Consider the following 15,488-nt stretch of genomic DNA (forward strand, 5'->3'; position numbering starts at 1 on the left):
AAGGCTGAGATTATTATATTATAAATATAAATTGTATACATTTTTAGAGATCACCGCTTGCAGTGCTCCAATGGGATACCTGCACACTTGCAATGTCAGCAGTAGCCACCAGGTAGAGCTCATTGGTTATACTGTTGTGTTTTTCCTAATAGTTTACAGTACAGTTTAAGAAACTAAAATCTTTTTCTTTGCTCTAATATTTAATTGTAACAGGAATGACACACACGGATGTAAAATTATATTCTTCCTTTATTAAAATGGTCATCAGGAGAAATTTCTATGTTTTACCTTAGGCTCGGTGTGTGGTGGTGTGTTTTTTTTTTTTATTTTTTTTTACACGTACCAAATAAATCCTGCATGTGGCTTTGTTTTGCCTTTTTCTATGAATATATTGTATATTTTTATATGACATAATGGTTAAATATACATTTAAAAACTACCTGTTGTGTTTTTTTTTTTTTTCTTTGATTCCACAGATTCCTGTGTATAGAGGAGCAGGCACAGCAATCCTAGGACACAACATAAATGCATCAGACTTTCATGGAAAAGATGGGCTGGGTGATGTACCGGATCCAAATGCCCCCAGCCTGGATTTGATACAAAAAGAGCATGCGATTGACGCAATAAAACGCTTTACTTCCAAGTATCCAGGCCAGGTATCCTTATTCAACAACTATGTAGAGCAAGAGTATTGCTACCCCTAAATAATGCCGCGTACAGACGGTCGTTTTTTGTGATGAAAAAAAACGACGTTTTTGAAAACGTCATTTAAAATGACCGTGTGTGGGGAAAACGTCGTTTTATGTCTTCTGAAAAACGACAAAAATTTTTTTTCGAACATGCTCGAACTTTTTGTGTCGTCTTTCAAAACGTTGTTTTTTGTGTCAATTAAAATGATAGTGTGTGGGCAAAACGACGTTTTTAAACCCGCACATGCTCAGAAGCAAGTTATGAAGCGAGCTTTAATGGAACAGAGTGCCGTCGTACGTGCTGAACGTAACCGCGCTTTGCTAGAGCATTTTGAAAAACGATGGTGTGTAGGCAACGTCGTTTTTGAAAATGAAGTTTCAAAAACGTCGTTTTTTTTCATCACATAAAACGTCATTTTGTTTCATCACAAAAAACGACCGTCTGTACGCGGCATAAGAAGATTATTATTAAAAATTGTCTAATTTGGTGATGGTTCAGTCAAAAAAAAAAACATTTTTTTTTTAATAGTGTGCTGAACAAATTTAATTTGAAAAGTTTGCCTTCCTCTTCAACCCTGAAATTTAAAGAAATATACTATCTGTATTCTACTATAACTTTATACTGTTCATTATTATATGGTGTTACCATTATAATTTAATTTTATAGGTACGGTTTAACAGAGGAGATTGTATAGTGACCCTGTAATTATCAGCTTTTGTTGGAACTTTTTTGTTGTCAGGTCATGCTGGGATTTGTTGCGTGTCTTGTGGTACGTTCTAGTCTCTGTTTTGCGCTGGCCATAAACTAAAAACGGCATAGTTTGTTGTTTTACTGAACAAAATGGATTCTATCAATTTTTTTTTTTTTTTTCAGTTTATTGAAGTTTAACAGGTGAAACAGGATATTACTATGAGCGAATACAGTTTGAATGCAGTTTGGCATGTGAGGAATCCATAACCGGTGAACAAAAAACCTGGGCAGAGACTGGCTGGCAGGGTTGCAGATGGTAGTTGTGTCATGTAGGCTTCTGATCCACACAAAGTAAAGGACCCCAAGATTTGGGTCTCTTTCTCCATTTAAAAAAAAATAATAATTCTGGTTGGGGTCCTGAAACCCAGGGACTTCGTAGAGTTTTGGTGAAATTGAGTCTTTAATCCTAAATTCTAAGGGGTAGATCCACAGAGCGAGTACGCCGGTGTATCTATTGATACGCCGGCGTACTTTAAAATTTCCCGCATCGTATCGTTGTTTTAAATCCTCAAAACAAGATACGACGGCTTCTGGGTTAGATCCGACAGGTGTACGCCTTCGGATCTAAGATGCAATTCTTCGGTGTCCGCTGGGTGGCGTTCACGTAGTTTTCCGCGTCGGGTATGCAAATTAGCTATTTCCGACGATCCACGAACGTACGAGCGGCCGGCGCATTTTTTTACGGCGTCTCTAGTCGGCTTTTTCCGGCATATTGTTAAAGCTGGTATTTCGTTGCGTATAGTTAGACTTGCTATGTTAAGTATGGCCGTCTTTCCCGCGTTTAATTTGTATTTTTTATTTTTTTTGCGTAAGTCGTCCGTGAATCGGAATGTACGTAAGTCACGTCTATGTTAAAAAAAAAATGACGTCCTTGCGACGTCATTTAGCGCAATGCAAGGCGGGAAATTTAGGGACGGCACATGCACAGTTCATTCGGCGCGGGGACGCGCTTCATTTAAATGAAACACACCCCCTAATCGCAGTTTTGAATTCCGCGCCCTTACGCCGCTTGAGATACACTACGCCGCCGTAACTTACGGCGCAAATTCTTTGGGGATTCGAACATGCTCGAACTTTTTGTGTCGTCTTTCAAAACGTTGTTTTTTGTGTCAATTAAAATGATAGTGTGTGGGCAAAACGACGTTTTTAAACCCGCACATGCTCAGAAGCAAGTTATGAAGCGAGCTTTAATGGAACAGAGTGCCGTCGTACGTGCTGAACGTAACCGCGCTTTGCTAGAGCATTTTGAAAAACGATGGTGTGTAGGCAACGTCGTTTTTGAAAATGAAGTTTCAAAAACGTCGTTTTTTTTCATCACATAAAACGTCATTTTGTTTCATCACAAAAAACGACCGTCTGTACGCGGCATAAGAAGATTATTATTAAAAATTGTCTAATTTGGTGATGGTTCAGTCAAAAAAAAAAACATTTTTTTTTTAATAGTGTGCTGAACAAATTTAATTTGAAAAGTTTGCCTTCCTCTTCAACCCTGAAATTTAAAGAAATATACTATCTGTATTCTACTATAACTTTATACTGTTCATTATTATATGGTGTTACCATTATAATTTAATTTTATAGGTACGGTTTAACAGAGGAGATTGTATAGTGAACCTGTAATTATTAGCTTTTGTTGGAACTTTTTTGTTGTCAGGTCATGCTGGGATTTGTTGCGTGTCTTGTGGTACGTTCTAGTCTCTGTTTTGCGCTGGCCATAAACTAAAAACGGCATAGTTTGTTGTTTTACTGAACAAAATGGATTCTATCAATTTTTTTTTTTTTTTCAGTTTATTGAAGTTTAACAGGTGAAACAGGATATTACTATGAGCGAATACAGTTTGAATGCAGTTTGGCATGTGAGGAATCCATAACCGGTGAACAAAAAACCTGGGCAGAGACTGGCTGGCAGGGTTGCAGATGGTAGTTGTGTCATGTAGGCTTCTGATCCACACAAAGTAAAGGACCCCAAGATTTGGGTCTCTTTCTCCATTTAAAAAAAAATAATAATTCTGGTTGGGGTCCTGAAACCCAGGGACTTCGTAGAGTTTTGGTGAAATTGAGTCTTTAATCCTAAATTCTAAGGGGTAGATCCACAGAGCGAGTACGCCGGTGTATCTATTGATACGCCGGCGTACTTTAAAATTTCCCGCATCGTATCGTTGTTTTAAATCCTCAAAACAAGATACGACGGCTTCTGGGTTAGATCCGACAGGTGTACGCCTTCGGATCTAAGATGCAATTCTTCGGTGTCCGCTGGGTGGCGTTCACGTCGTTTTCCGCGTCGGGTATGCAAATTAGCTATTTCCGACGATCCACGAACGTACGAGCGGCCGGCGCATTTTTTTACGGCGTCTCTAGTCGGCTTTTTATCCGGCATATTGTTAAAGCTGGTATTTCGTTGCGTATAGTTAGACTTGCTATGTTAAGTATGGCCGTCTTTCCCGCGTTTAATTTGTATTTTTTATTTTTTTTGCGTAAGTCGTCCGTGAATCGGAATGTACGTAAGTCACGTCTATGTTAAAAAAAAAATGACGTCCTTGCGACGTCATTTAGCGCAATGCAAGGCGGGAAATTTAGGGACGGCACATGCACAGTTCATTCGGCGCGGGGACGCGCTTCATTTAAATGAAACACACCCCCTAATCGCAGTTTTGAATTCCGCGCCCTTACGCCGCTTGAGATACACTACGCCGCCGTAACTTACGGCGCAAATTCTTTGGGGATTCGAACCGGCCAAAAGTAAGTTACAGCGGCGTAGCGTATCTGACATACACTGCGCCGATCTATTTGTATGTGGATCTACCCCTAAATGTCTGTCTGAGGTGATGGTCTCTGCTGCCAGTTGCAGTGAGGTGGCTAATTGCTCCTCAGTAAAAGCAGAGATAGAAACCCTTTGTTGGTATAGTACCATGTATAGTGGGGGTTATGCCCTCTACTTGTGCAGGGTGTTGGTTTTGGGAGGGATTTTCCACAATTTTGCAAACTCCAGGAGAGTAAGGTTGAGGCCATTGAACAGAAGGCTTAGAAAGATTGCCTAAACTGCAGTATGGTCACACTAAAGCAGTGGTTCTCAACCCTCTAGTGCCGTGACCCCTTGATAACATTTCCCAAGTTGTGGGGGCCCCTAACAGTAAAATTATTTTCATAGCATGTGTAGAAAGCACCCAAGACGAGTAATTTGCGCCCCTAAGTCGCTGACATTTAGCGCTCCCTGAGTGCTTTCCACTCGTACAATATTAAAACCCCTTATAGTACATTTTAGGATGTACCTCTCTTTCTTTGTTCAACTTTCTTTCCCTTTCATCTCTCTCTATCCTAATTCCTTGTTTTTTCCCCATCCCTCCCTCGATCTAACTGTCTTTCTTGCTCTCTTTTTTTTCCTTTCTCTTCCTTTTTCTTTGTTCCTCCCCCTCTTATCTCCCTTCCTGGGAGAGTGGTACGGGCTTCAGGAACAGCCCAGGATTTGGTGACCCCTGGCAAATCATCATTTGACCCCCAGGTTGAGAACCACTACACTAAAGGATGTATTAAAATGTTGCCCCTCTCAGTGTAGCTGGTGGCAACAGATAAGAACAGGAGTGTTTGAATGATTGATTTACCCTGGAAAAAAAAAACATTCCTCTTATGGGTGGGATTCCATAAGAGATATCTAAACCTGTACTCTTATGGAAGGTCACCCATAAGAGGAATGGTGTGTGTGTTTTTTTGGAGGCATACGGCAGAGAGGCAGCCATGCACTGAGCTTCCCAGTGAAAAACTCTGCAGAGGGGGCGTGTCAGGACAAGTCTGATCATTGGAGGAGAGCAGTCTGGGTTCGCAGCACAACAAGAGGGGTGGGTTCTCCTGCTTGGTGTGGTCAGTTTTTAATAGGAAAGCAGAGGGACTGTCAAAACCACCAGGGATTTCACACAAAGGAAGCAATACAAAGAGAACAGGATATGTTGGGTTTACATGCTCTTTTTAAGGAACATTCTTCCTTTGTATAAAGGTGGGCAGTCGGCCCTTGGACTGAGTGCTTGAAAGCTTTACCCTTGAGCTCTCACAGATGTATAGATGGCAATATTTATATACATAGATCAAAATCGTATTTACTCACAAACCCATGGATGATTAACAAATATTTTACCAAATTTGTGTTTTAATCAGTCTAAACCAAACACAATTCTTCTTCTGGAAAAGTAAATTGCATAAATTATTTTTTTTATTTTTGTTTTTTCACACTGTATTTGCACAGCAATTTTTCAAACATGGTTTTTTTTTTATTTTTTTATTTTTTTTTGGAACAGAAAACCCTTTAATGAAATGAAAAAACAAAAAAAAACAAAGTTGGGCCAATTTTTTTTTTTTTTTTTTTTTTGTATAATGTGAAAGATGTTCCACCAAGTAAATAGATACCGAACTTGTCACGCTTTAAAAATTGTTCATACTCGTGGAATGGCGGCAAAACTTTGTCACTTAAAGATGGAATAAAAAAATATGTAGATTTTTTATTGAATGCAAAACCTTAAAATTGTTATCGTTAACATTATTATAATTGCTCAAGCCCATTTATTTATCTAATTTTTCAATCTTATTCTCACTACATTGTAAATATTTCAATTTGTAAATGTTTCCCGCTTTTTTTTATTCAATCTCCTATTTTGGGACTCTCTGGTTCTTGCCAATATTGTGGTATCTGACTTTTCATTAAATGCAGTATCACTGTATATTGCTTTATTGGACTTTCTGTGCTATGGAATAGGCATATCCATGGGTCTTCTGATATTTTGATCTTTATTTGTTAACTGAAGGGAAAATATAAATATAATATATTTATACAATTTGTGTTACTTTTGTATTCATTGACTCTAGTATGCTCAATGTGAAAAAAAATCATAATCTTTGCTAATTTTTTCTAATTGGCATGGTTTTTAATTTTTTTTAGATCTCTTTGGTGGCTACAGGTCCATTGACCAACTTGGCCCTAGCTGTGAGGATGGATCCAACAATACCACAGAAACTGCAGAGTTTATACATAATGGGTGGAAATATGGAATGTAAGTCAGTGATTGTAGATTCCCAGATTGTAAATGTTAGTCCTTTATGCCGATCAAAATGTAAATTATCACCTCTTGTATGATATTGCAGTATATCCCATTTCCACTTGTAAACCATGTTTTGCAAATGATGTTGCCTGGTCACTCCTTGCCTGTTTTGCATGTGTGTTCACTTGAAGACCAGGCTTTTTTTTGACACTTTTGTTTACATGTTTAGCCATGCCCCTGTTGGGGTTGCTGAATATTGTGGTTCGCCTGTCACCCTGCACAGCCTAGCATCCATCTCTGACACTCGGGCATAGAACAGTCCATAAGCTTTGTTTTGTTTGAGGGGATTTTACTTGGATGGGAATAGGAATTTATGGGATGCTCAGAAAGATTTAATGTAACTTGCTTGGAACTTGTGTATACACTGCAGTCTTCTCTCCAGCACAACTCTTGCTTAAGACCCCTTTCCCTTACTCCTCCAGCACTCCACTTGCTGAAAATTCCCAGATCAGCTAGCACCACATGGTTGGGCCTGACTCCAACTCGGCCAGGCCTTGGTGCATTGCCTTTTGCGGGCTGGGGCCTCTAGCCCCTATGATGTAGAAATAGTTTAGGTGCGAACTGTCCCCTACCCAGCTTCTGGTTCCAGATAGCTCTCTTCAGGCCCTGCCAGCCTGGCTACAATGACCTCTCTCTCCAGTGCCCTTCCCACAGTCCACTCTTCTGGTTCTACACCCATCCCAGACTGCAAACTCCCAGTTCTCTCAGGCATGCCTCCCCAGTCCCCTTGACTGACTGTGGTTCACTCACCAGCCTTCCCAAATGTGACCAGTTGCCCTTACTGCAGTCTCTTAGCAGTGCTCTCTCCCACAATCCTCTTTTTTGCTCTCTCATGTGCCTCTCCTCCTGGATCTCTTCTTTCCTCCCAGGATGCACCCAATCCCCCCCCAACTGGGGAGCGCCCCTTGGGCCCTAACAGCCACACTCTCTCACTCCAGCTCTTCCACCCGACAACCCCCCCCCCTGGGGGCAGAGCCTGGGTATTTTAGGAGGCCTGCCAATCCAAGTTGGGGATTGGTCAAGGCTCCTTTGAATACCCCAGGGATCTCCAACTCTCCTCTTTTTAGCACCTTTTAGAAAGAGGAGGGAGGTGACAGTGATGCTACCTGTGAGTCACCCAGCCCTGCCCTGAGCCACTCCCAGCCCAGAATAAAAGCAAACAGACCTAGCCAACTGCTGGGCCTGCCTATATTTTCATACTCTATAGAAAAATCTAACCTATAGCACCTACCTAACTAGAGGGTGCTACATGTTTTACTTTTTTTTTTTTTTTTTTGCTAGAACATTACTTGGAACCCCCAAACATTATTATACTTTTTTTTTTTTTTTTTTTTATGACTGCGACATTATGGCGGACACATCGGACACTTTTGCCACATTTTTAGGACCATTGTAATTTTTTACAGCGATCGGTGCTATAAAAATGCACGGATTACTGTGAAAATGACACTGGCAGTGACGGGGTTAACCACTAGGTGGTGCTGTAGGGGTTAAGTGTGCTCTAGTGAGTGATTCTTACTGTAGGGGGGGATGGGCTACACGTGACAAGACAGTGATCACCGCTTCCGATTACAGGAATCGGTGATCATTGTCACCAGGCAGAGTGGGGAGATGCTTGTTTCACATCTGCATCTTCCCGTGAGACGATCGCTGGTATCCCCGCGGCGATCGAGTCGCGCGCGTCCACAATGCTGCGCTTTTTAAATGGGACGTATATATACACGTCCTTCTGCCTGTCCGTGCCATGCTGCTGACGTATAGTCGTGCACTGGTTGGCAAGCAGTTTAAAATTGGAACAGTGACAAACTACGTTTTTTAAACTCCTTTTACAGGTTATCTGTTTAGAGTTAGAGTAGGTCTAGCACTATAATTATTGCTCTCACTCTGACGTTCGCGGCAATACCTCATGTGTGGTGCGAACACCATTTACATATGCGTGCACAATTTACATATGTGCTCACTTCTGCGCACAAGCACAGAGGAAGGGGGCACTTTTAAATGTTTTTTTTTTCTTATTTATTATATGTCCCTTTTTTTTCTTAATCACTTAATGTAAACCTCCCTTGTAATAGAGATAAGGATGACAGGTTCTCTTTATGGAGAGATCTGGGGTAAAAAAATACTCTTTGATCACCTATGGAAGCAGCCGGCTGCACTGTAAAATCACTTCTTGGGTGAACCGGTAAGCACGAGGAACACCTGACGGGAGGGGGGGTCCCCACCTCCACTTTGGAAAGTGTTCCAGCGGCTTATGAGAAAGCCAGCCTCTGGCAGCAAAAAATAATACTGGGATTATGGCTAATGTCTTCATCCATAGTCCCAGTAAACCACTTGCAAATCGCTGTGTGTGTGTATGTGTGTGTGTGTGTGTGTGTATATATGTGTGTGTGTGTGTGTGTGTGTGTATGTGTGTATATATATATATATATATATATATATATATATAATAAAAGTATGTATGTATAGCGGTCGGAAAGCGGTTAAACAGTAAATGAGTGCATTTCTTATTGGAATCTAACTTTTTTTTTTTTTTTTTTTTTTTAAGCAAGAGGAAACACCACTTGTTGTGGAGAGTTTAACTTCGCTGCAGATCCAGAAGCTGCCTACATTGTTTTGAATGACTATTTGTGTAAAACCTACATTGCTACTTGGGAGCATTCATGTCGCTCCAAGCTTTCATGGGTAAGTGAAACCCCTAAAAATCTCTGAAATGCTGTACCTGTTACATGTACTGTATATATTACACGTGTGTGTGTGTGTGTGTGTTCGTGCAAGTGTTCTAACTTTTTAAATCAAAGCAAATGCAAAGCAGACCAATCTGTCAGGGTGGCAAAAAAGTGGCCGCTATTATTGGAAACCTGGTCTGAGAGGTACAGATATATGAAGGCTGCTGCTGCAAACCTCTTCCTAAACTGGCCTAGCAAAATACATGCAGCTAGTAAAGTCAAGGTAAAGTGAAAACTGCTGATCCATATACTTATTTTGGATCGGTACCTTTTTAAAAAAGTTCTGAAGCCAAAAGGTATCAAGTTCGAACTTGAGACCTCTTTAGGTTATTCTTTCTCAGCCTGGAATGGCCAAGTGTGATACTAAATCAGCAGTTTTTTATTTGAGAACGGTGAAGTCTTTCCTGGACTGGTGAAAATCGATGGAAAGTCTATAATTGGGGGTTCTGTTGATATTTAAGAACCAGATTTGTGGATTGGTAGAATGGAGAGCCTATATACTGTAGGGGACCAATATTTTTAGAGATCCTGACAAGCAAGAGACCTTTTGCAGTGTGGAAAGCTTTAAAAGTTAACATGCCAGTTGGTGTGTAGGGGGAACATATATTGTACCCACAGACATCAGGTATCACTGATACTTGTTACATAAACAAAGTGGGAGTAAAGCCCTCCAAGTGACATTTAATGTTGGACCAAAGGCTTATTCCTTACTCTCAGTGGCGCATTTAAAGTTCCAGTTAAGGTCATGCTTGAACCATCAAATACATGGACGCTCGTACTGCACACTTTGACATGCTGAACCCAGACAGATGCTGCATTGAGGCAGAGGTGGGGACATGGTAAAAAAACATTTTAGAAGGCAAATCGAAGGAAAAGGTAAGTGAACCAACAATGCACTAGCGTAAAGGAACCAATTTTGAAAATAAAAGACGAACCTTTACAACCCCTTTAACAATCTTTTCAGCTCATTGTTTTTTTTGATGCAGCCGCTGTTAACCAGTGTTGCCAACCTACCAGACTGAAATTCACCGACGCAACACTCAAAATTTACTGGCACAGCAAAGTTTTTACTGGCATTTTCCAAAAGTTACAAAATTACAATTTTAAGTGCAAATTTCAGTACTTAAGCTACAAACAAGTACAATAGTCAATTAACAATGTGATTTTTAAGATGGGTAATAAAAAAACAATTTCTTATGTTATTTTTGATAGTAAGGACGGGTTGTTATAACCCATCAGATTATGTCACGCATGTCCAACTGGAGAGATTTCCCCTTTTATTTCTGTTCCATAGCCACCGCAGAAAGTGAGAAGAAATCCCAGGAAGCCACCAGGATTGCCAGAATTTATATCCCCAATTCTACAGACCTCTGGTCTCCATCACCTCCTTCCTTCCTTCCTTCCTTCCTTCCGTCCGTCCGTCCGTCCGTCCTTCCTTCCTTCCTTCCGTCCTTCCTTCCTTCCTTCCTTCCGTCCGTCCTTCCTTCCTTCCTTCCGTCCTTCCTTCCTTCCTTCCTTCCGTCCTTCCTTCTTCCCTTCCATAACCTTCTTTCTTCATCCATCCATCCATCCATCCATCAGTCACTCCCATCACCATCCATCCATTATAACCACAAGCACAATAAATAATCAAGAATTTATAATGATCATGTAGTATGCAGACACACACTATACAACACCAGCACTCTGCATGTGAAAATCAGCCTGATCTATGATATTGCTGCTGCCTCCTCTCTCCTGGCATGCTGGGATGTGTGATGCCCCAGCCACATGAGGTGGTAATGAAGGAGAGGAGGCTGTGTCTGGTGAGCAGGTAATGAGTAAGGACTCTAGGAGGTATAATAGAAATTGGGTGAGATCTCAGGAAATGTCTTCCTTTTTTAGAAGTAGAGCAGTTCCCACACACGGCATGAGACCGGAGCCTGCTACACAGAGCCCCTCCTGCCCAATAAGACAATCCACTGACATGACTAAAATTACTCAGCTTAACCAGCTTACCTTCTGCTAGGCTGAAGACTGTCCTCCACTGCAGGCTGTGTCCACTACTCCCCCTCCCGGCATCTCCTGTTCTTTTTTTTTTTTATTTGAACTTTAATTTTATTTAAAGATATATTTCCGCATATAGTACAAAATCCAATGACATTTTAACATCTTTACAAACATTCTATAATTATTTAACCTTAACCAGTTTTTGGACACTTCCACCAAATGTGTATTGTTCCCCTTTGTCCACACTCCCTCCAACACTGGGGAGACCTACTTGGCTGAAATTGATTTTATTCTCTCCGGGGTCAGGTGCCACCTTACCAAACACTTATAGTTGGCTTCTATCATAGTGATATCTGTTGCATAGTCATGTACTGCTCCTATCATTTGTCTTTCATCTAGCTTTATTGTGTCTTGTTCCCATTTTCCTATAAAGGGTAAGCCCCCCACTTTCTTCTAATTCTGATAGTATATCATACATTTGAGAGATTCCATGTTTCATAGGTGTTTTAATATTCCAAACCTTTTAATTGGGTTCAGTGTTTTCTCCTCTCTAATTGGTTGGGGGGGGGGGTTGTGCTTACTAAGGCCCAGATTCTCAAAGACGTTACAACGGTGCAACACCATTTGCGCCGTCGTAAGTCCTAATCTAGCCCCGGGTATCTATGCGACTGATTCTTAGAATCAGTTACGCATAGATACCCATTAGATCTGACAGGCGTAAGGCTCTTACGCTGTCAAATCTTAAATGTAATTTTTTTTCCCGCCGCTAGGTGTTGCCGACGTTGTTTTTCCCCGTCGCTTATGTAAATTAGCAAATTACGACGATTCCCGAACGTACGCGCGCTCGATGCAGAGAATTTACGAAGTTTCCGTAGCCTTTGCGATGCGTAAAGTTGCCCCTGGGGTCTATGAGGCGCAGCCAATGTTAAGTATGGCCATCGTTCCCGCGTCGAAATTTAAAAAATCTACGTCGTTTGCGGAAGACGTCCATGAAAGGTGCTGGACGCCATTTACGTTAACGTCTAAGCAAATGACGTCGGTGCGATGTCATTTAGCGCAATGCACGTCGGGTAATTTACCCGACGGAACATGCGCAGTACGCTCGGCGCGGGAACGCGCCTAATTTAAATGGTGCCCGCCCCATTTGAACTGGGCGTTACGATACACTGCCGCAAGTTTACAGGTAAGTGTTCTGAGAATCAGGCACTAACGCTATAAACCTGCGGCGGTGTAACGTAAATCACATACGTTACGCTGCCCAGGAGCAACGTAATTCTATGAGAATCTGGGCCTAAGTGTTTAAGTTGTAGGTACTCTCATTCGCTTACCTGCTGCCACCCGTGCATTGTAATTAATTTTTGCTCTTGTCCTTTATTTTTCCTTTTGTCACTAGGTCTTTTAATTGTGCATCCCCTATATACCTTCCCATCCGTCTCCCATTACCTGGAATAAAAAAACTTGTTCCTGCAAGCGGGATTAATGGGGAATTATATTCCCTTTTATCCCATACTTTAATCCAGTTTTTGTTAAATCGTGTATCAGACCTTTTCACTCTATTTTTCGGTGGAATCCAGATACCTTTCCCTAGTGATGTCGTGTACAGTGTGTTTTCCAGTTTTACCCATCTTATTTGTGTTTTCCCATTCTAAAAGCCTTGCCAATATTGCCTCTGTATAATATCTTTTAATATCAAGGACCGCCAACCCACCTTTCTTTCTTTTTCCTAGACCGAAGAACGTTCCTTACTCTGGCTTTCCGATTCTGCTAAATATACTTCAAAATGTATTGTTTTCATAAGCATTTGGAATTTATATAAAATCTTTGATAGGATAACCATTTTTTAACAGGTGTATCCTTCCTATCCAAGAGATGGGTCTCCTCGATGTTTTTTATTTTATTTATGTCTACTTTCACTTCATTCAATAATGGAATATAGTTGGCACATTATATAGTAGGGGGTAATTTAATTCCCAGATAAGTCAATGCTTCGGTCTCCCAGGAAAACGGGAATTCCTGTTGTAGAGCCATCGCCTCTTCTTCTCTATCCCTAGATTTAGTATTAGTTTTTGTAGGGTTTATCTTAAAATTCGTAAGAGCACCATAGTCTTTTATCTCTTTTATCACATTTGGCTATGACAGCCTTGGCTTGGTAATATATAGAAGTATGTCGTTCGCGTAGGCTGCTACTTTGCGCTTTCTTCTCCTGCTGTAACCCCTCCTATATCAAAAATTTTCCTTAATTTCTCCAACAATGCTCTGATGCGATCACATACAGGGGTGGCGAGAGCGGGCATCCTTGTCTTGGTCAATTGAACATCTCAAAAGCGGACGACATACTTCCATTCACCTTCACCCTGGCCGTAGGATGTTCTCCTGTTCGGAAGTCAAATAAGGCATGCTGGGAAAGGGGGAGGGCATGGTGTAATTATTTTATTGATGATGACTATCTAGATAGCATTATAAAAAATGTTACCATTTTATTACTACATAACACTAAAATTGTTTTGGTTATTTAGGAATGGTATGATCGTTGGGTCAACATGGGGACAAAAAAATCTGACTTCATAAAGAAGATATATGCTCTCAGCTTGCAGTACTCAAGAGGTGCGAAGGAAGAGAAAGCCATTGTGGATGGGCCTGGATTTGTCTCTTGTGACTCCTATGCAATGGCTGCAGCCATAGATCCCAGCACAGTTACCAAGTTCATTGAATGTGGAGTGACTGTGGAGCTTTCTGGAAAGTTTACTCGTGGAATGATGGTGCTGGATTTTATTGATGAACTAAAGAAGAAAAACAAGGCTATTATTATGAATGGATGTGATCTGGAAAAATTTGGCAAGCTTATGGAGTCCTCTGTCAAATAGAGAAAAATCCTAATTCTTGTTAAGGAAATCTATTGTTTAATGTAACTATTTGCCATGTTTAACATGCATCCCCATTAATTACTAAAATATATTTTCCAGAGTTTAAAATGTAAAACTTGGATTAAACAATATATGCAAAATAAATACTAACATGGAATATACTACTAAAGCAACTACCATATTTGGAATATTTCTTGTTTGTGGTGAGAGGTTATTAACCACTTAATACCCGGACCTTTAGGCAGCTAAAGGACCCGGCCAGGTTTTGTGATTCGGCACTGCGTCGCTTTAACAGACAATTGCGCGGTTGTGTGACATGGCTCCCAAACAAAATTGGCTTCCTTTTTTCCCCACAAATAGAGCTTTCTTTTGGTGGTATTTGATCACCACTGCGGTTTTTATTTTTTGCGCTATAAACAAAAATAGAGCGACAATTTTGAAAAAAAAATCAATATTTTTAACTTTTTGCTATAATAAATATCCCTGAAAAATATATATAAAAACATTTTTTTTTCCTCAGTTTAGGCCGATATGTATTCTTCTACCTATTTTTCGTAAAAAAAATCGCAATAAGCGATTATCAGTTGGTTTGCGCAAAATTTATAGCATTTACAAAATAGGGGATAGTTTTTATTGCATTTTTATTATTTTTTTTTTACTACTAATGGCGGCGATCAGCGTTTTTTTTTTTTTATATTATTTTTTTTTTTTTTCGTGACTGCGACATTATGGACACTTCGGACAATTTTGACACATTTTTGGGACTATTGTCATTTTCACAGCAAAAAATGCATTTAACCTCCCTGGCGGTATGATTCTTTCAGAAAAAAGGTGCTGAAAGCGGGACAATTATTTGCAAGGAAATTTGGTGTTTTATATTGTAGGTCTGTAATTCTTAGGAATAACTCATTTAAATCTGACCAAACAAGATTCTAATAGGCATCCCGGGTATGACATTTTTAAAAAAACAAAATAATAAATTATAATATAATAAATAATTATAAACAATTATAACAAATAATAATATAATTCTAATAAAAATTATTCAATAATGTAATCAACTCAAAATCACTGAAATTTGCTCAGTTGCAGAATTGTTGCTGTCATTTTTTTTTTTTTTTATGACGAATTTCCCCACAAATCGCTATCGCACAATTCTGCAAGTGATTATAATTTATTATCGCTGTTTTCTAGCTGATCTAAAACCATTTTTGACATAAAGGGACACTTTTGGTTGCTATGGACAATCTACAGTTTGCAGGGAGAAAGAACCATTTTTATTATATAAAAGTACATGTTAGACACTGGGCAGACCACTAGGGACAAGGGGTGTGTGTATTTTTTACATACAGTATACTATAATCTTATAGATTACAGTATACTGT

The 15,488-nt window shown here is 40.0% G+C and overlaps 1 protein-coding gene across 1 annotated transcript in view; it reads left to right on the forward strand.

The window, feature by feature from the left end:
- The window catches only part of LOC120940638 (pyrimidine-specific ribonucleoside hydrolase RihA-like), a 29,928-nt gene extending 15,652 nt beyond the window's left edge, over positions 1-14,276 (forward strand). The window contains exons 3-6 of the mRNA XM_040353611.1: positions 477-656; positions 6,365-6,476; positions 9,070-9,206; positions 13,756-14,276. Of these exons, the coding sequence (XP_040209545.1) occupies positions 477-656; positions 6,365-6,476; positions 9,070-9,206; positions 13,756-14,103 (777 nt within the window). The 3' untranslated portion in view covers positions 14,104-14,276. The remainder of the gene's footprint in view (positions 1-476; positions 657-6,364; positions 6,477-9,069; positions 9,207-13,755) is intronic.
- The last annotated feature ends 1,212 nt before the right edge of the window (positions 14,277-15,488 follow it).

Source organism: Rana temporaria, chromosome 5 (assembly GCF_905171775.1).
Source record: "Rana temporaria chromosome 5, aRanTem1.1, whole genome shotgun sequence".
Lineage (NCBI taxonomy): Eukaryota > Metazoa > Chordata > Amphibia > Anura > Ranidae > Rana > Rana temporaria.